Genomic DNA, 22,754 nt, shown 5'->3' with positions numbered 1-22,754 from the left:
AACTATATTCTTAACAGGTTAAGTTGGAAACTAAACAAAATCTTAAGTATATGCTATGTGGATGTCATTATCCTATTGCATTGTTCTAGGGAGTGAGTTGGCATATCGTACATCATTCTAATTAATGTAATATATAACACAGTAAATTAATTATATTGAATATATTATAGATAATCATTAAGTGGCTTACCTCTGTAACTGCGAAGCTTCTTTTTCCACATGGCACTACTTTATACCACTTGTCATGCAACATATCCATAAATCCACTTGACTTATATTGACTGACCAATTCTGATATATTTGATGTCAGAGGAGAGTTTGGGGGAAGACCAATACCATATCCTAGATAAACAAAAAATGAAAAGTGTTGGTCTGTAATTACAAATAACAAAGATGTGCAATAGCACTGCTTAATGAATATCTGCAATTGGTGCTTGAAATTAAATGGGGAAAATGCTACAGTACAAGTTGAATAAAAAAAGTTATAATTTTGAATGTGACAATGTTAACAGTTTTTAGCAAACAGTTAAAGGACATTGGAAAAAAATATATACAGATCTCTCTCCCTCTCCCTCTCTCCCTTAAACACACAACAGCAAAGGGATTTTGTTACTATGACGATACCATTAGAAATCAAGAACAGTGAAGAGCAGGAAATTATTGTATTGAACAATCATTTTATTTTGCTCATTGGTAACTGTAGTCAAGCAATGGAGAGGGCTGAAGGTCCCAGTATGTTTTCTTAAAAAAAAAAAAAAAACGTATTGGGTTGTATTGCATGTAACCTCTGAATACTATTTAAGGTTATCTATCATTAATAATTATGCAAGATTAGCTAGTAATGGATGAAACTAATCAGAAAAGAGCACTTTAATTTGACACAGTATTGTAGCAATACTTTACACAAAAGTGACCTTTAACGATTGGTTATTATAATGCAGAAGATTTGCATAAGTTATTGTACGCATTAGAGAAATTAATCGCTATTTACAGGGTAGATTTTGCCTCTCAGCAAGAAAACTAGTAACCTTCAGTGTGTGTAGTCTTAGAAATATTTTGGTTAGCGTCTGGATACTAAAAAACCTTAAGTCAGGGTTTTGAAGCATTGTTTTTTGTATGCAAGCTGACATATTCCCTCTTTGTTGCACTGGCTCTTCCTGACGATAATGTTACACACTATTCAAGTACAGTATTCAAGGGCACAGATTCTTTTTTTTAACGACATCTCTGAAGAGCATAAAGAAGCAAACGTGTTCAAATTTAGATTAGTAACGTTAAACATAATTATCTCTTTACATATTATTATATTTCTAGCCGTATCAAATTAGCAGTATGTGTGGTAATAGAACAATCATTTGCCAATTATATAAGAGTTTAATATAGGTTCTATACTTTATTCTAAAGTTACGGTCATATATTTTCGAGTTGCAGAAAACAATACTTCACAATAATTGCCTTGGGATTTTTTATACGTACTTTTTACCAGCATTGATTAATCCACTAAATGATAAAAAAAATACTTTACTTTTATATTTCAATTTTCTTATTTTTATCTGTTATACAATACATTATGATTTTATCAATTTACCTCTGTATTGCTGTAAAATTCAATAAATGTTAAATTAGAAAGAGGTTGCAGACAAAATGAAAAATGCAGTTGAACTTTGAGAAACTATATGCTGCATGCACCATTGGGGGAATTGTATATGTATTCATTTATTTGATGGATTTTCTTGCCTCAAATTGTTTTCCATTGGGAAAGTCTCTCCATACACACCTGCATCAGTGTGAAAATTGGTGACTGTGAGATGCAGCTTCTTAACCTTATTGTAATTGACTCAATGTACTGTGCCAAAGCAAATCAACACCTGCTATGAATACCATGTAAACAGGACTTGTTGGTTACATAAACGAGATGTATTTGCCTTGACTTATAATTAAAAAATACTTTTTTAGTTTTAAATGGAGAGAGAGAGAGAGAGAGAGAGAGAGATGAGAGAGAGATACATGAGAGAGAGTGGGAGGGGCTAGTAGAGGAGAGTGAAAGACTGGGGATAGTGGGGGAACAGAGAGGAGTGAGAAGAAGCGGGTGAGGGGGATACAAAGGGAGTGAGAGCAAGGATGAGAGAGAGGGTGAAGGGCAGTGAAAGGAATGGGAGAGGGGGTGTGAGAGGGTAATAGAGAGAGAGAGAGAGAGAGAGAGAGAGAGAGAGAGAGAGAGAGAGAGAGAGAGAGAGAGAGAGAGAGAGAGAGAGAGAGAGAGAGAGAGAGAGAGAGAGAGAGAGAGAGAGAGAGAGAGAGAGAGAGAGAGATGGGAAACAGAGGAACTCCTTTGCTGATCCTTATCTTGGTTGTATCTTCATGTAATCTAATGTTTGATGTAGTATTCTCAGAAATGTTCCTTATAAAATAAATGTACACTTCTTAAAGTCTTTGTCTTCTTAATGTATTTAATACTGCTAATGTGTAGACAGAATAACATGTTTTTTCATAATTTACAAGTCCTAAAATGAGAAATCGCTTATTGTACAAGTTGGATGTGGTATCCACTGCGAAATCCTGCACTCTCAAGGCGGGGCAAAGTTTAAGATCTATTGGAGCCGATTAGTGAGTTAGGAAGTAGGCTCATTAATCATCTGTGTCTCCATTCTTAAGGATGAGAATAACTAAGGCATTACGCCACTGTTCTGTTGTGTTTCTATTCTTCAAGCCGCATATTAAGAGTTTTGGAAAAATGTTCTCTGCTTTTTCCACAGCTTCTTTCAAGATTTCCAATTTAATTCTATTTTCGCCAGGGACCTTCTGATTCTTCACGGATTTTATTGCCTATTCTTCTGCAAGAAGGTACATTACTGGTGGTTTCTTCTTGCTCTTCGCCTGCTGGATTATGCACTGTTGTATTGTAATGTCCGCCATATAATCCGCAGATTATGTGTTGTTAAAAGTGAGCAAATAGGGCTCTGTGGATTACCTACTTCCGCAGGTTATGTGCATTTTTTCCCCCAACAAAGTTATTTACCTCAGCCCACAAGGCTGATTGGACAGCTGCATTTTATGGTTTTGCACCAATGACATGCTGGGTCTTTGATTGCAGATTCCAGAATCACTACAGCATTTACAGTAGAGTATTTCTGGGGAATGTGGGTCTATTCTTGTCAAAAATACATTATAAAATACATTACTGGTATTTACATTATTTCCAACATGTCAGGAAAATGAAAACGTGCAAGATTTATACCACTGAATTTAAAGTTGTAAAAAAGGTGGAAGAGGTCAGAAATCGTGAAGCGGAAAAGTTATTTGGAGTGGACGAAAGCAAACATTTGTCTTTGGAGACAGAACAAAGACCTGCTTGCAAAAGCAGAAAAACAGTGACGAACACAACGCCACGGACTCCCAGCCTGGCAGATCTTAGAAGAAAACCTTTTTAGATGGATCACTGTTCAACGATTAGCTGGTCTCCTAATCACCAATGTGAAGATTCAGATCAAGGCTCAAATAATACGTCAAGAAATGGGACTGCAAAGTTTTCCATGCCCATGTGGTGTATTATTGTTGTACTGTGTCTCAAAAATATAAGGATCCGCCACAGAACAACCGGTCAAAGGCTTCCGTCGACTGGGAAAAGAAGGCAAAGCCTTTTCTGAAATTTACAAAGATGCTGTCAAGAGATGTAATTATAGTCGTATTCAAAATATAAACATGGACGAGGTATCGCTTGGTTTTGATTGCCTTCCAAGCCATGCTGGTGATGCTTGTGGAAGTAGCACTATTTCCATTAAAACAACAGGCCATGAAAAATCAAACTATACTGTTGTTTTGGCATGCTCTGCTGGTGGAGAAAAGATGGATTCTCTGATTATTTTTCAAAGGAAAACTATATCCAAAGAAGAGTTTCCTAAAGGTGTTATAGTTGAAGCAAACGAAAATGGTTGGACGAACGTGAGTATTATGACAAAGCAGCGTTTTTTTAATCTAAAGGTCTCTTAATAATGGACTCTATGGGTAGGGTGACCACCCGTCCCCCTTTTGCCGGGACAGTCCCGGTTTTTCGGTTGCTGTCCCGGTTTCCTGTGTGTCCCGGAAATGTCCCGGTTTTTCCCCGTGTGTTCCCGTTTTTTTTTTAATGTCCGTGGCGGTGCGCGAGTAATTAGCTGCAGTGCGCGAGTGAGCGGCGGCGCGGAGGAGGAGACTGCAGCAGCCCGGCGGTGAGTATTTTTTTTAATGCCAGGGGTTGGGCTTCTCCTGTAGAAACATGCTGGGCCTTGCTGATTGGAGGATGAAGGCCCGGCATTGAACAAAGTCCCGCCCCCGGCATTTGCTACCTTGGCCAATCCCCTGCATCCCGGCATTAAGCCCACCCACGGCATCATCGTTCTCCAAGTCCCGGCATGTGGGAATGGAAAGGAAGGGTGCCTTGAGGCAGGGGGCAGGGGGCAGGGCCGGTGTGCCTGGGGGTGGGCAGGGACAGGGTGCCTTGGGGCGGGGGGCAGGGCCAGGATGCCTTGTGGCAGGGCCAGGGTGCCTGGGAGCGGGACTTCCGCTTCCTGCTGCAGAGCACATGTGGTGTGTGTCTCTGCCCGCTCCTGGCTCCTTTGCGCGGTGTCTCCCCCCCTCTGCCCGCCCGGGGTGATAGGAGGTGGGTTTTTCTTCCTTTGCCTCCTGTCCTGGTGCTCCGGTCCCCTTGGTGCTGGAGATGGGCGCGGGCAGTGGTGGCTGCGCGGTGTCCCCCCATTCTGTCCAGGGATCCCGTGGCTGCCCGCCGGGGGAGGGGAGAGGGGGGTGGGCGGCAGTTTGTACCTTTGCGTCCTGGGCCCGGCGCTCCCATCTACCCCCCCCCCCCTTGGTGCGGGAGATGATCGCGGGCGCAGGGGTGGGTGCAGGGGGAGGCGGGGAGCCGCCTGCTCGTGGCTGCCTCTGTCAGTACTCCAGTGTGTGTGTGTGTGTGTGTGTGTGTGTGTGTGTGTGTGTGTGTGTGTGTGTGTGTGTGTGTGTGTGTGTGTGTACCAATGTGTGTATGTGTACCGGGGTGTGTGTGTGTGTGTGTAGCAGTGTGTGTGTGTGTGTAGCAGTGTGTGTGTACAAGTGTGTGTGTGTACCAGTGTGTGTATGTGTACCAGTATGTGTACCAGTATGTGTACCAGTATGTGTGTGTGTGTGTGTGTGTGTGTGTGTACCAGTGTGTGTGTACCAGTGTGTGTGTGTACACCAGTGTGTGTGTGTGTTTACCAGTTTGTGTGTGAGTGTACCAGTGTGTGTGTGTGTGTGTACCAGTGTGTGTGTGTACCAGTGTGTGTGTGTGTGTGTACCAGTGTGTGTACCAGTGTGTGTGTGTGTGTGTGTGTGTGTGTGTGTGTGTGTGTACCAGTGTGTTTATCAGTGTGTGTGTACCAGTGTGTGTACCAGTGTGTGTGTGTGTGTGTGTACCAGTGTGTGTGTGTGTACCAGTGTGTTTCTACCAGTGTGTGTGTGTACCAGTGTGTGTGTGTACCAGTGTGTGTGTGTGTGTACCAGTGTGTGTGTGTACCAGTGTGTGTGTGTACCAGTGTGTGTGTGTGTACCAGTGTGTGTGTGTGTACCAGTGTGTGTGTGTGAGTGTACCAGTGTGTGTGTGTGTGTACCAGTGTGTGTGTGTGTGTGTGTGTGTATGTGTGTGTGTACCAGTGTGTGTGTGTGTGTGTGTGTGTGTACCAGAGTGTGTGTGTACCAGTGTGTGTGTACCAGTGTGTGTGTGTGTGTGTATGTGTGTACCAGTGTGTGTGTGTGTACCAGTGTGTGTGTGTACCAGTATGTGTGTGTACCAGTATGTGTGTCTCCCTCATCCCCTGTGTCCCCGTCTCCCCCTCTGTCCCTGTCTCCCTCTCTCTGTCCCTGTCTCCCTCTCTCCCTCCCTGTCTCCCTCTCTCCCTCCCTGTCTCCCTCCCTGTTTCCCTGTCTCCCTCCCTGTCTCCCTCCCTGTCTCCCTCCCTGTCTTCCTCTCTCCCTCCATGTCTCCCTCCCTGTCTCCCTGTCCCTCCCTGTCTCTCTCCCTCTCCCACCCTGTGTCTCTCTCTCTCCCTCCCTGCGTCTCTCTCTCTCCCTCCCTGTGTCTCTCTCTCTCCCTCCCTGTGTCTCTCTCTCTCTCCCTCAGTGTCTCTCTCTCTCCCTCCCTGTGTCTCTCTCTCTCCCTCCCTGTGTCTCTCTCTCTCCCTCCCTGTGTCTCTCTCTCTCCCTCCCTGTGTCTCTCTCTCCCTCTCCCTCCCCGTCTCCCTCTCTCTCTCTCTCCCTCTCCCTCCCCGTCTCTCTCTCTCTCTCCCTCCCTCTCCCTCCCCGTCTCTCTCTCTCATCTTAACTGCCGTATACCTACACCGAAGTAACCTACCCTGCTTTCTTCCAGATCTGACTCAAGTTTTACGCGGGAGACATCGGAAGACAGGTAGGGAACACCTCCCCTCCAGTATAGTACCTTGAGGGTCTGCGGATTAGGTAAGATCCCAGGCGGGATTGCTGCTTTAGAAATTGTGAAGAGGGGGCATCCTGACACTGGTTAATGGGTACAGAATCATTCACATCTGGGTTTTTTTTGGTTCGATTAGTGAGGTACACGCACACGCACGTAACAAGGACTAATGGTAGTAAAGTATAAGTGTACTACAATAAAAAAAAAATGTCCCGGTTTTTAATTTTCAAAATCTGGTCACCCTATCTATGGGGTTGTTCACTAAACTTTGATAAGTGCATTAAAGCTGATTAAGCGCCCTTTTAGAGCGATATTGCATGTGTACAGGTGCACTGACGAGTATTCTGAAACTTGCCTTAAACTTGCCTAGAAAATCTGGGGCTATCACCAACAAGACCCAGGCACATGCTGGGTAAATGTTGCAACATTTCAGTGACATTTCTGCAGAGACTAATGGCCCATCGGATTAACACAGCAGGGGTCCCTGGCAGTCCCATTCAGTTTGAATGGGACTGCCAGGGACCCCGCTGTTATTCCGATGGGCCATTAGTCTGTCTGCAGAAATGTCACTGAAATGTTGCAGCATGTACCTACTGTAGCATGTACCTGGGTCTTGTTGGTGATTGCCCCAGATTTGTTTTAGAATACTCGTCAGTACTACAGTAGCTATTCACATTAAAAAAACACGTCATTTTCACACTAAAATGGCTTTTTAATGAGCTATAACACTAGATATAACAAGAAATGTGGTAGTTGAAAAAATGCCCAAACTTGAATTTTTTGCCAGCAACTACTATTCACTATACACTGATATGCATATCGTACTAAAAAACTTGCATTCTTTTCTTGCAACCCAAATGGTGTCGAGATCAGAATTGTGATTTGAATATCAAGGAGATTCATTTATATTTACTGCATAGGATTGATACCCCGGTGTATCCGGGGTTTTACGGGGATCTCCGGAGACCTCGGATTCTATCCTATTTAATAAAAATAAAATTACAGCCAGTTTCATTACCTTAGTGGCTAACCACTAAGGCAATGAAAGGTTTAAATGGCAGGAACTGATTTGTTGTTGGTAAAGGAGGTGGGTGAAGTTGGTAGTTGTCCCAGACTGCGTGTTTAGACTTTGCGGGAGATTTGCAGTAGAAGTTAACCCCTTCAGTACCTTAGCAATTACAACTGTTAAGTTACCTTATCTTAATAACACTGCTAAGGTAATGAAGGGATTAACCCCTCGCGTTACCCTCCCGCAAGGCCTAAACACAATCATGGGGAAAATACCACCTTCCCCCACCTCCTCTACCACCAACACCACACTGCAATGGGTAAAAGTGCTATTAGCCAAAGATGGCTAATACCACTTTTCCACATTAAAATAAAAAAACATTACAGTGCAATACAAAAATAAAAATAATATTAATAATAATAATAATAATAATAATAATAATAAATTTAGCATACAGTCTAGACAGACCTAAAGAAATGAAGCAATATCCATGTATATATTAATTCCAGCATGCGCTAATATCTGGAGAGTGTAAATCCAATAGGATTTCCTTTGGTAAATCCTTTGGATGTTATCACCCCCCTTCTAATCATGGGTCATCTGTTCAATCCAATAAAACTAAGACATTTGGGATCACTATTGTGTGTTGTCCAATTGTGATTTGACACACTTTGTGTTTCTATTCCCTGTATGATATTCCTTACATGCTCGCCCAATCGAGTTTTAAGTTTGCAGATAGTTCTACCCATGTACTGGAGTCCGCAGCTACACTCCAGTACGTAGACCACTCCTTTACTCTGGCAGGATATGTTGGACTGAATCTTATACTTCATTGATGTATTAACAGAGCTGAATTCCCTCAACAGATTCCTGCTTCCTGTTGTTTCTGCAGGTTCTATAATTGAGGCATCTAAAAAAGCCCTTAGTACTCGTACTCAGCCAACATTTCTGTCTATTAGATTTCAGAAATCTAGGTACTAACTTGTATTTTAAGTTCGGTGCCCTCGAAAAGATCACTTCAGGTTTGTCTTTAATGATGGTTTTTAATAGGTCATCTTTTTGAAGAACATACCAATGTTTTTTTTAAATTGCAGTTATTTTGTACGATTCGTCACTAAATGTCATGACGAAAGGTATAAATTCTCTATCTGACTTCAGTTCTTGTTTTTTGTCCTTATAGACTAACATACTGGCCCTGTCAATACCCTCAACTTTTTCAAGGGCTTTGTTTATAGTTCCCTATTTATACTCCTTTTCCAAGAACGTATTTTTCATAGGTAGAATTTTTCTGTCATAATCAGCTTTCCTTGAACAATTTCTTTTGAGACGCCTGAATTCACCAAAGGGTATATTCTCTGACCAGTTTCTTTTGTGACAACTGCTGGCTTTGATGTAATTGTTGCAGTTGACCTCTTTAAAGAAAGTCCTGGTATTAATCTTTCCTTTTTCTATATTAATCTCCAGGTCAAGGAACTCCAATTTAGTTTTTCTTGACACATGTAAATTTCAAGTTGTATTGATTGTGGTTAATTTCACCAAAGAAAGCATCTTCCTGGCTACCTCACCATATTATTACTATGTCATCTTTATACAGGGCCGCTTTATACATTAGGCCGACTAGGCACAGTGCCTAGGGCCTACAATATTTCACTTGAAAAAATACCTAAACAAAAAAAATCACAAAATAACAGAAAACAGCAAATTTTAATTTAAAATGCCTTCGAAGTATCGATACCTTTAAATATCGAAACAAAAGTATCGATGCTAAATATCGCTAGTATCTAAAGAAACAAACAAACAAACAATAAAATTAGCATAAGAATGAGTAAAAATATCGGACACACAGGCCTCTAGAAATAAAAGTGCCTAGGGCCTACAAAGGTCTTAAAACCACACGGTCTATATACCTCCGCAAGAGCACCAGGATTGCATCATATGGTATCCAAAAAATTGGAGTTTTTTTTTAGGCCGTATGTTTAAAATCATCATTTTCATCCAATGTGGCCACATAGGATTGGCTCTATCTTCATGCCTGGACCTTAGAAAATACATTTTCAAGGTAAGTCTTCTTATATGTTTTTGTGTGTCAATGAAGGTCTGGAATTTTGAAGGGTTATTGGTGGGGGAAAAATTGAGACCCTTACTCAGCACTGAGACGTCACTATCATCTAGTGTCACACTGCTGAGATTAAAGATCCCAATTGCTTTTATAGGCTCATTTATCTTCTCTGCCTTCTTCTTTCCCATCTACATCCTCTCTGTCTTCCTCCCTTCTTCTTACATGTGACACTGGCGACACACTTTATTCGAGCTCGGCTAGTCCCACGAATTCGGGTATACCCGGGTGTATTGAGGTTTGTGACTGTTTTCTGCCCGAGTGCATTGGGTTATTTTCCAGGCAGGGATTGAAGCATTTTATTCCCGCTGGCTGCAATACTGCACAGTATATATATATATACTGCATTACAATTCATGAATTTATGCCATCTGGTAGACACGCGAAGCATTGCAGCCTATTAAATCCTAATCATTATTATTTAACAGATCAGCCGCCCGTCAGCCAGGCATGAACCCAGGCTGGGAAGGCAAACGCAACGGGGCTTGTCAGAGGTGAGGAGCGGCGCATTCCAGGTATCTGCCAGGTACATACTGGGTATTTGCTCGAATAAAGTGTGTCGGTGCAGTGATGTTATTTCTGAGTTCTCTCTATTTTCATGGATAATACATTTGTTTCTCTCTTTGTCTGTAATTGCCCCTTCCTAGCTCTAAAAAAGGGGTTCCATAGTTTGTGTATCTTCCACCCACTCTAATGTTATCTCTTCTATCGGAATCTCTATAGTCCCAGTATCTTCTATCCCTATCCGTGTCTGGTCTACTGTATATCTAGGTTCTCTTGTGTTCTCTTGTTCACTTCTATATGAGATCTGATTATCATGGTATGGATGATGTCTAGGGCTCTGTATAGGTCTCGTTTGTGACTCTCTATGAGTCCAATCTAATTCTTTCTTTTCTCTGTGTTCCTGAATCTTATAGGATGTATTTATTAAATGAACACAACTGAAACTGATTGAGTTGTATATATATTGGTCAATTAATTAATTATATCTGTTTACCAAGTGTAAACTGGTAGAGTATGGTCTGGTGGTACAATACAAATACAATAAACATGTAAGGATGGTACTTATAGAGTGGTGAAATGGGGATCTCATTCTCTATGCCTAAGGAGTACACACCCATTATATTATATATATATATATATATATATATATATATATATATATATATATATAAATATATATATATATATATATAAAACATGTTATTACATAAGATGAGAAAAAAAGGTGTTAACTGTTAATCCAACTAGAAATTACTGATTAATATAGTTTAGTCAAATATATACAGTATAGACACTAGGAGACAGATCAGATGGCACAGTTGTACTGTATATGGCGGATAACCTAGATAATTACTAAAGTACCCAAGAATTTAAGTAGGGAAGGCTGTTAAGTGCAACTGGTTGACTGATATAAAATTATAGATCATATAATGTAGTTTATACTGGTGTAGAGAAAGTTGAGACAGGTCAGATAATGGTAGTCAATACTGCCAACCAACTGTAAATAGCTATACATGTAAAAACTGGCAGAATAGAGACATCACAGATGGTATTAATGGATTTAAGCCTTGGAGTAAATTTGATCTGGATCCCAGAAGTTTGGGGGTATTGGGATTTCATTAATCCGAACTCGCTAATTTCTATTATATATGTTGATAATATGCAATTGTAGTGAATGCAATTGTTGGCTGATTATTGATTATTCTAGTGCTTTTAAAACCCGTATTCATCTTCATTAATGTGTGCCCATGAAATATTCATGCAGTGAAAATTTCTGTACTATATAAGACACCAGAGTGATGTGTTTCTAATTTCTCATTTTTATTTTAATTGAGTACAGTATGATTAGCTTTCAGTATACAGTATATACTGATTTAAAATAACATTATAACTACAAATATACTTTATTTTAATTGTTAGTTTACTTAGTGTGAAAAAAACTTGAATTCTAATATACTGTACAGAATTCCACTTCAGAGAAAATCATGAAGAATTATTAATTTACTGTATGAATAGATTAATGAATCAACAAGTGGAATTTCTGGTATACCAGTATGACAATAAAGCCTGTAATGCATGTCAATTGTCTTTTTAAAACAATGCTGCAGGTAAGTAAAACAATAAAAACTATTATTCTAATGGGTTATTTATTACATAACACGCCTAAAAATGTCTTTGATAATTTTCTTAGTGTTCTTGTGCAGAAAATATAATTAAGACAGAAAGATTAAACAAAAATATACCTTCAATTGCAAATGGTTTTCCAACTGTCAGTAGCTTGCAGTCAGCATCTATTGACACCTCGTAATCCAAGAGTGCTTTATCCATGATGAAAGCATCCAATGTTTCTGGATCATTTCTGTATACAAAATAAAAGTATGGTATGAAAGAATAGAAATTGGAGGCAGCAAAATATTAAATGTGTACATTAAAGTAGTGTTTGTTAGCTGCACTCCAAAGTACTGTACATACAGTGTATTACATAATCTACTGATTATTACTACAAAGTAACAGCACATACTGTACAGTAGCTTCTCTCTAATGCCCTTTACAGCTCTTATAATGCTAGTAAAAATTCTAATATAGTGGGTAAACATTTTCCTCTTGATTAGTATTGTGGCTAATAGGTCAGTGATGCAAATGCTACACAAAATAATCATGCCATACTGTATATGGCTCTCTTAGTAAAGTGAGCTTTCTGGGTTAGCAACATGTCTTGAAAGAGAATAGTATTGCACTTGGTTTTGGACCTTACCAACACACATGACATTTTGCTTTTCAATTTACTGAACTCTATTTATATTGACAATATTGCTATTTAACCTCGATCGTGATTGCCTTCTTTGGGGATTCATACTTTTTAGACTTTTCTATGTTTAGACAAGTGATTAAACTTGTGGTCCACTTTCATATAAAATAAAGATCTTTGTTTATTTGGTTCTCAAATCTCCCATCCGGCCCTGGGCAAGACCATGTTTTTGATATCACAAACCAAATGCAAAGGAGGCGCTTTCCCTTGTGTTCAAATGTCCTGTTTAAATCTAAAACCTTGTGTGGCAATGGTCCTCAAGGGGATGTATGATAATCATTGGCTTATACATTTAATGACCATAATAGGGTTTATATGACTTTCTAGGTGTGTAACAGGGACGTATCCCTGTTAAAAGAAACTTGCCTCTAATCCAGTAGTGTGCTGGTTAATAGCATTGTAAACACAGGGATATGCTGCACGCCAAATTTGACAAATGAAATACATACAGTTTACCGGTGCTGCTGGTTCAAGGAGTACCTGTCAAAAATATTCCAAGGCAATACTCATGAAAAAGGGAATCCAACGCTCTACGGATTTGTAGCAAACTAATTTATTGTGCCACACAACATTTTGACCTAAATAGGTCTTTCTCAAGTGACTAGGCACTTGAGAAAGACCTATTTAGGTCAAAACATTGGGTGGCGCAATAAATTAGTTTGATACAAATCTGTAGAGTGTTGGATTCCCTTTTTCCTGGTTAATACTGTAGTGCCGACGAGTATTCTAAAAAAAACCTGGGGCAATTACCAACAAGACCCAGGTACATGCTGGGTACATGCTGCAACATTCCAATGACATTTCTGCAGACAGACTAATGGCCCATCGGATTAACAGTGGGGGTCCATGGCAGTCCCATTCAAACTGAATGGGACTGGCAGGGATCCCTGCTGTGTTAATCCGATGGGCCATTAGTCTCTGCAGAAATGTCACTTAAATGTTGCAGCATGTACCCAGCATGTACCTGAGTCATGTTGGTGATAGCCCCAGATTTGTCCCAGATTTTCTAGGCAAGTTTAAGGCAAGTTTTAGAATACTCTTCGGTGCACCTGTAGCATACCAGCAATTAACCAAATCCACCGGGCTGATTAGAGCTCTCTCAGAAATAGCCTGTTCTGAGACAGGAAGGAGGATTCCTGAGCTCACAATTGGAGCTGACTCCGGAAGGACAAACCAAGGATTCCCTAGTTCACAACTGGGCTGACCTGGCGAACAACAGATGTCTTGAGCTGCAGGCTGACAGCAAGACAAAGGGGACACGATTTCTAAACCTGGATCCTGACTTTGCTATAGAACACAAGGATGCGGACCCAGGAGAGTTGAGAGGCCTTCTCCTTCTGCTACAAGATATATATAAGACTTTCTTATGGGATTGTTGTATATCTGTATATATGTATATATTTTTGGACTGTGTAACAGGGGACTTATCCCTGTTCACAATTGTGCCTCTAATCCAGCAGTGTGGTGGTTAACTGCTGGTAGGCAATTAACTAACACCACCTGGCTGATTACAGGGGTTAGAAAAAGCCTGCCTCTGAGACAGGAAGTGAGACTCCTTAGTCCACAACTGGGCTGAACAAGGAGACAGGCGTCTTGAGCCTGCCAAAAGAGACTGCAAGCTGACAACAAGACACAGGGGATAATACTTCTATACCTGGATCCTGACATTGCCTTATCACAGACGGGTGTGGACACCAGGAGAACAGAGAAGCCTTCCCCTACAGCAACCCAGCTAACAGATAAGACTTTTCTTTTAAGACTATTATCTATGTCTATCTAAGTATATGAATGTCTCTATGATTTGGGCTGGTGAATCGCTAGGCTAACCATGCAGTTAGTGAGCTGGATCAAAAGTGTATATATACTCCAGAGTGGAGCGGATTTTGTTTGCTGATTTACATGTTTGCTGTGTTTAAAGCAACAGGCGCAATAAAGCCTTATTTTAATTTCACCTTAAAACAGTCTCCATTGCATACCTCTGAACACATCTCTTACAGGCTGGTAATTAGCTTAGCACACCACCCAGTTAAAGAGGGCTAGACTACATGTGTAGATATTCTCCAAAGCGGAGTAGGTTTTTCTTTGGCTTATTTTGAATGTTTTGCTGTGTTAAAAGGACAGGCGCAATAAAGCCTAATTTTAGTTTCACTTTAAATGGTCTCCATTGCGTACCTCTGCACACATCTCTTACAAGGTGAAATAACAGAGCTACTAAAACTGATGAAAATGTACATAGTAGATGAGGTTGAAAAAAGACATACTGTGTGTCCATCAAGTTCAAACTGTGTTAAACTTAGATGGAGATAAAGTATTCATCCTATGTGAACAATACTATATATTGATCCAGATGAATGCAAAAAAAACCCAGTGAAATATTACCAAATATCAATAGATGAAAAATAAACCATTTCCCTCGCTCCCTAGATCAACATCCTTCCCATGTTTACTTATTAGGTACGTCCCTGTATACCTTTACTTTCTAAAAAAAAGTGTAATCTTTTCTTAAAGATACTCTACTGTATCTACTGTATCTACAGCCATTTTCTGTCACAAGCAGCAGGAGATTTAGATAGGAAGACCACAGCCTAACCTAAAGCAGTATACTTAATATTATCTCCATCTGAGGTTTATATGAACTTTGTGCTTTATTGTGCTCTACTGTGCTGGACTTTTCACTTTTTTGTTTATTATTGCTATTTAGCCCCTTTAGTTGGAACTTGCTTGTACTTTAATTAGGATTGGGATTTATTTGTATATATAGGGTATAGAGAAGTACCATAGGTCTTTTTAACCTTTGGGAATGGGCCTGAGGAAGGTGTCATTACTCCGAAACTTTGCACCCCTATTTTCCCTGTTTGACCTCCTCCCACCTGCCTTCCCCTCTCTCCCCCCCCACCTCCCTGTATGGTTATTCCTTATTTCCCTCTCACTGTCCCTGTGTATTTACCCTTCACCATTTCACTGAGAACACCTATAGTACAATGTGCTGCTTTTGTGTTTAGAATTTTTCAAGTTATATACTGTAATTTGTGCTTTTTTTTCACTCTATTGCAGCCCATATCCATGTAGCCCATTATAAGTGGCATGACTACTGAACAACTGAAGTTTAAAAGGAAGGAACTCTTACCCTAATGGATCTTATCCTTCTTCTCTCCTCAGGTAAAAACCATCTCTAAATCATCATTGAAGCCTTTGCTGTGTGTATTATATAGTATATGCAAGTGATCCAATGCTAGGTAAAAACCATCTCTAAATCATCATTGAAGCCTTTGCTATGTGTATTATATAGTATATGCAAGTGATCCAATGCTAGGTAAAAACCATCTCTAAATCATCATTGAAGCCTTTGCTGTGTGTATTATATAGTATATGCAAGTGATCCAATGCTAGGTAAAAACCATCTCTAAATCATCATTGAAGCCTTTGCTGTGTGTATTATATAGTATATGCAAGTGATCCAATGCTAGGTAAAAACCATCTCTAAATCATCATTGAAGCCTTTTCTGTGTTTATTATATAGTATATGCAAGTGATCCAAGGCTAGGTAAAAACCATATTTGAATGCTGTTTTCTGTCTACCCCTAATCAAATTAAGTGTTGCCACCTAGGCAGGGAACACCCTGTGTAGAAAACCATTTGTTTGAATGTGCCTCAGATGTGCTAATAATATTGTCAGGTGACTTTTTAGGCCTATATAAACCCAGTCAGAACAGCTAGTCTGCTTGCAGCCCATATCCAAGTGGCCCATTATAAGTGGCATGACTACTGAACAACTGAAGTTTAAAAGGAAGTGGCCCATTATAAGTGGCATGACTACTGAACAACTGAAGTTTAAAAGGAAGTGGCCCATTATAAGTGGCATGACTACTGAACAACTGAAGTTTAAAAGGAAGTGGCCCATTATAAGTGGCATGACTACTGAACAACTGAAGTTTAAAAGGAAGTTCAAAAGAAGTGAGGAAGAAGTGGACACCCTATCTGGCCCTGATTCCTGCATTTGAACTACGCTGGAAAGGAGGATATCATCAATACCAGACTGCATCATTACTGCTGTGATGCTGACTTTACCATTTATATTTGCTGTGACTTCACTTCTTCTCAAATTATGCACTTCTTTTTACCAGCCTCAGTATGTCTCTAACTCTATTCATATATCTCCATCTCTCCTTCCTTCACCACTTCTCAGTTCACATGTACTCCTTTCTTACCTGCGCCCTCTGATACCACATAGCTATATCCCCTGCACTAAAAAACACCCCTACAAATCATCCTCACACATCCTTTTTCTATCCATGCTTCTCCTCCTTGCTTCTGGGGATATCTCTCCCAATCCTGGTCCCTGTCTTATTTCAACTTGCTCTCGTCCTCGCCTCCCACATTCAACTTCTACTCCTTCTGGTGTCAACCCCTCCAACCTCATACCCATCCCCTGCCACCCTCCCTTCTCTCTCCCTTTCTCCTGTGCTCTTTGGAATGCTCACTCCCTCTCTAACAAGTTCCTCTCTGTGCATGACTTCTTTCTCTCTCACTCCCTGCTTCTCTTTGCTATAACTGAGACCTGGCTCACTCAGTCTGACTCTGCTCTGGAAGCTGCCCTCTCCTACGGTGGCCTTTCCTTCTCCCACACTCCGCGCACTGATGGCAGGGGTGGAGGCGTGGGGCTCCTGCTCTCCTCTCTCTGTCGTTACCGAACCCTTCCTATTCCTCCCTCTCTTGCTTTTCCCTCCTTTGAGGCTCACACTGTCCAGATTTTCTCTCCTCTCCCTGTTCATGTGGCGGTCATCTATCGCCCACCTACCTCTACTCATCCCCCTTCTGCCTTTCTCTCTCACTTTGAATCCTGGCTCTCTTTCTTCCTCTCCTCAGACTCCCCTGTTCTTCTCCTTGGGGACTTCAATTGCCACATTGATGACCCCTCTCTCCCTTGGGCTTCCCGCTTTCTTTCTCTAACCTCTTCTTTTGGCCTTCAACAGTGGACTGCAGCCAGCATCCACAAGGATGGCCACTACTTAGACCTGGTTTTCACTAAGAACTTCTCTCTCTCTGATTTCTCCATTTCCCATTTTCATCTCTCTGACCATCACCTCATCTCATTCTCTCTATCTCGCTTCTCCCCTTCTCCACCTCCATCAACACCCCGGTTCTGCAGAAACCTGTTCTCTATTCACTTACCTGACTTTGAGTCCACTTTACGCTCCTCCCTCTCCTCTCTCAGCTCTGCTACAGACCCCGACAACCTGGTCAGGAACTACAACTCTGTCTTGTCCTCCTCTCTTGATCTACATGCCCCACTTTCTCTCTGCCGCACTCGCCCTTCTAACCCTAGACCCTGGCTAAATTCCCACACACGCATGCTGCGTTCCTCCACTCGTTCCTCTGAACGCCTCTGGAGGAAGTCTCACACTCTCGCAGACTTCCTTCACTACAAATTTATGCTATCCTGTTTCAACTCTGCCCTCTCGCAAGCTAAACAAGCCTACTTTTCTGCACTAATCAACATGCACAAGTCTAACCCACGCCGACTGTTCTCTGTCTTTGATACTCTACTCAAACCACCCTCAGCTGCCTCTCCTTCCTCCATCTCCGCTCAGGACTTTGCTGACTATTTTAAGGAAAAGGTGGAATCCATACGTCAGAACATCCCCTCTGTTTCTTCTTCCCATCCTACACCTCTTCCCAACTCTCCTCCTGCCTTCCTTGACTCTTTTTCCACTGTCTCAGAGGAGGATGTGTCGCTGTTGATCACCACTTCTCCCTCTACCACTTGCCCTCTTGACCCCATTCCCTCCCATCTCCTAAAACCTCTTGCTCCTACTATAATCCCTACGCTCACACACATTTTTAACTCCTCCCTCTGCTCTGGAACCTTTCCATCCTCCTTCAAACATGCAACAGTCATACCATTACTCAAAAACAGCAAGCTTGACCCTACCTGTCTTTCTAACTATCGACCTGTCTCCCTCCTGCCTTTTGCATCTAAACTCCTTGAACGTCTTGTATTCTGTCGCTTGCTCCATTTTCTCAACACCTATTCTCTCCTAGACCCTCTACAATCTGGCTTCCGCACTGCTCACTCCACGGAAACAGCCCTCACTAAAATAACTGACGACCTCCATGCTGCCAAAGACAGAGGTCATTACACTCTGCTCATATTACTCGACCTCTCTGCAGCATTTGACACCGTGGACCACCCTCTTCTCCTTCACATTCTCCATACTCTTGGTATTCGGAACAAAGCTCTATCCTGGATCTCATCCTACCTCTCCCATCGTACTTTCAGTGTCTCTTCTGCTAACACCTCCTCCTCCTCTATTGATCTCTCTGTGGGGGTACCCCAGGGCTCTGTCCTGGGACCTCTTCTCTTTTCTCTGTACACACTCTCTCTAGGTGACCTAATAACATCTTTTGGGTTTAAATATCACCTCTATGCTGACGACACACAAATATACTTTTCAACACCTGACCTTACACCTGCTATACAGACCAAAGTTTCTGAATGTCTCTCTGCTATATCATCCTGGATGGCCCTCCGTCGCCTTAAACTCAACATGGCTAAAACAGAGCTCCTCATACTACCTCCCAAACCTGGCCCTACTACCTCCTTCCACATTACTGTTGGAACTACGATCATCCACCCAGTAGCCCAAGCACGCTGCCTAGGGGTCACACTCGACTCCTCTCTCACATTCGCCCCTCACATTCAAAACATTTCTAAAACTTGTCGCTTTTTCCTCCGCAATATAACAAAGATACGCCCTTTCCTCTGTTGCTCGACTGCTAAAACTCTGACTCAGGCCCTCATTCTCTCCCGTCTTGATTACTGTAACCTCCTGCTGTCCGGCCTTCCTGCCTCTCACCTGTCTCCCCTACAATCTATCCTAAATGCTGCTTTCAGAATCACTCTACTCTTTCCTAGATCTGTCTCAGCATCTCCCCTCCTGAAATCCCTCTCCTGGCTTCCAATCAAATCCTGCATCTCACACTCCATTCTTCTCCTCACTTTTAAAGCTTTACACTCTTCTGCCCTTCCTTACATCTCAGCCCTAATTTCTCGCTATGCACCATCCCGACTCTTGCGTTTTGCTCAAGGATGTCTTCTTTCTACCCCCTTTTTATCTAAAGCCCTCTCCCGCCTTAAACCTTTTTCACTGACTGCCCCACACCTCTGGAAAGCCCTTCCCCTCAGTACCCGACTAGCACCCTCTCTATCCACCTTTAAGACCCACCTTAAGACACACTTGCTTAAAGAAGCATACGAATAGCACTGTGAACATTCTGAACACATGATACATAAAGCTTGGCCCCCTGCAGACGCACTTACCAGAACTCCCTCCTCCTGTCTCTGTACATGCTCCCTACCTACCAATTAGATTGTAAGCTCCTCGGGGCAGGTACTCCTCTTCCTTAATGTTACGTTTTTGTCTAAAGCACTTATTCCCATGATCTGTTATTTATATTATCTGTTATTTATTCGATTACCACATGTATTACTACTGTGAAGCGCTATGTACATTAATGGCGCTATATAAATAAAGACATACAATACAATACTCTAACCTCACATTAAATTGATTACTTTTGGCAGATCCAGTTTTAGGTTTTCTTTCCACTCGTCAGTGAGTGCCGGGAACCCCACTTTGTTTCTCCTGATATTTTTTTGAGGAATCAGGGTCTACCCATTCCCCTGTGCACCCTGCATGGTTGCTCATTAATTGCTGTTTTTGAGTGCTGTCTATCTCTATATTTTCTATTAGCAAATTATGTATCAAGAGAGGAAACATAAACCAGTTTGCCTCACTCCTTGGATCAACATCCTTCCCATGTTTACTTATTTCATACCTCCCTTTCTACCTTTACTTTCTAAAAAAAAGTCTAACCTTTTCTTAAAGATATCTACTGTATTTGCTATCAGTCTCCATAGATAATAAATTCCAAATTTTAATGGCACTGACTGTAAAGTAGACTTTATTTTGCGGCTGGTGAAATTTCCTTTCCTCCAACTTTAAGGAATGACCCCATGTGATTTGTACTTTCTATGGGATTAATAGTTTTCTTGAAAGTTCCTTGTATTGACCCAGAATATATTTGTCATATTGGATTAATTGTAAATTATTTAAATAGCTATTTACTGACATAAAAAAATGTCTACTTGACTATTCATGATTGTGTAATCCAAAAAGAATTAAAAATAAAAACTTTATTATAATTTCCTTTCTATGTAATCCCCTGACATTGCCTTTGGCCTGACTCACACATTTCTTTTTTATTATTACATAATTTATTAATCAATTAGTTCCAATATACAGGGTTATTCCCTCCTATTTCACATTTAACATTTTACCAACAATTTAACAAAGTAATTACCTTTCTTAAACAAATGTAATCCTACTTAAAGCCAGCATCGGGTTATTTTGGTTTCTTTAGCAATGAAAACATTTCTTTTCACCGCGCACTGGATTCAGGAGGTGAAGAGTTTCATCAAAGTATTTACTCTATGCTTCCTGACCTGCAGCTATATCAACTTTTAGAGCATCTTTCTCTATGTTCATGTTACTTGCATTGTGCCTAAGTCACTCTCCTATCTGCCCCTCTTGTGTCTACGATTCTCATATTCCTAATACCTCTCACTTAATGCTCCCCACTTCTAGAATACCATTCCCTTCACAATTCAACAAGCACCTCAGGACGTGCGTTACCCATTCCCAATGATTGTGTATGCTTTAATGAGCTTGTCCTGGTTTCACATTATATTTTTCTGTATGTCCTATTTTCTATTTGACATAAAGCATTGTTTAAATGGTTGATACTATATATACACACGCACACAAACACACACACAAACACACACATATACATATACATACACATACACACATACATACTCATGCATATTCTCTTACATTACAAGCATGCAGGGACCATTTAACACCTCAGGTCATAATTCACATACTGCACAGGGGGGAGGGATAGCCTTCACCCACAGATGCTTTGTTTCAGGAAAGTTTTTTGGCTAAATCAATTGTAACACCGCCTGAAGAAAAGATCATTGTGACGGTGAGGGTGTACCCAGGCCAGTAAAAAAAGGTATTATGCGCGGCTGGGTGCTCCTGAGCCATATTGGGGAATTATAGAGTAAATGGAAAAACAAACACACGCCTAGGCAAGTGAAAAAGACCCCTATAGTACCAGCACTCACTCAAATAATGTATGGTGTATGAAAAATAAAACGTAACCTTTAATGGTATATTCTAATAGATAAAAATAGGTTAAGACACAAAACACAGACAAACAACACTTATAACAACTGGTCACACAACAAATAAAATAAATATTAAACAAAACACTTCCAAACCTTAGTAATAGGAATGGTAAAACAGAGGGACAATTCGCCAGAAAATATCTGACAATTTTCCCCAGTTGAAATGATAGTGGGGGAGATAGATCAGATAAGTGGGTGTATAGTTTGTTCAGACTGGTGTGTAATGATTGTAAAACCACACACCGTATACACCATGCTGTGTAACCACATAAATTATGTGATCTTATGCATATGTGGTGCTAAGGTATATGCTGAATGGTGTAACTGCACCAATTGAAAGCAGTGAATCTTCGTATAGATACACTGTCATGCGATCTTTAGATGGTACAGCATGTAACAAAGACTTAAGATTGGCTACAACATTGCCAAGTTAGTGATGTTCACAGTACAAACAAGAAATAACGTGCAAGTCATAACTCAGGCTACTAAAAAATAAGTAATAAGTGTGTTAGCAACGCAGTTAAAATACCTGAATGGTATCAGGGTAGGCTACTATGTAGCTGGGTATACTAAATACAGTGTAGTATACTGCTGCGGCCAGCTTTATTCTAACGTTTGCCTGGAATTGTTTTCCCCTCCCCGCGTGCGCATCTTCGTAGCGCCTCGCGACCCCCGGCTGCTCACCTCGCGATCCCCAGCTGCTCCCCCTGGCTGCTCCGCATCTTCCCCTTACCCCATCAACATTCGGGGCCTTCGGGGATGCCGGGGAACCCTGGCACGGTGTGACCGGTGCCACTGTGATGCGCGGCACGCACCAGGAAACAGCCGTGAGACAGCCGCGTCTGCCCGCACTTTGCGGTGGCGGCCGCTTTAGAATAAAGGCGGCCGCCACTGTATACAACAGTGTGCTGTTGTGGTAAGAAATATATTGGGAAGACCAGCCATCAGCTTAAGGGTCCTAGAACACATAGGGACCATAAGGAATAAATCAGACACACCACTTGCCAAACATATCAATGGCTCACATGGAGGTGACATGACAAACCTGCGATTCAAAGGTATAGACCAACTACCTGAGAACATTCACAGAGGAGACTGGGATAGAGAGCTTCTCAAAAA

The 22,754-nt window shown here is 41.3% G+C and overlaps 1 protein-coding gene across 1 annotated transcript in view; it reads right to left on the bottom strand.

The window, feature by feature from the left end:
- Positions 1–22,754, bottom strand: part of GRIN3A (glutamate ionotropic receptor NMDA type subunit 3A) — a 278,357-nt gene that overhangs the window by 13,262 nt on the left and 242,341 nt on the right. Inside the window, exons 5-6 of the mRNA XM_075595296.1 lie at positions 11,811–11,926; positions 191–342 (exon numbers count right to left, since the gene is read on the bottom strand). Of these exons, the coding sequence (XP_075451411.1) occupies positions 191–342; positions 11,811–11,926 (268 nt within the window). The remainder of the gene's footprint in view (positions 1–190; positions 343–11,810; positions 11,927–22,754) is intronic.

This window comes from Ascaphus truei, chromosome 1 (assembly GCF_040206685.1).
Source record: "Ascaphus truei isolate aAscTru1 chromosome 1, aAscTru1.hap1, whole genome shotgun sequence".
Lineage (NCBI taxonomy): Eukaryota > Metazoa > Chordata > Amphibia > Anura > Ascaphidae > Ascaphus > Ascaphus truei.
Note: the sequence above shows the minus strand (reverse complement) of the source record. Positions and strands in the feature narration are given on the sequence as shown.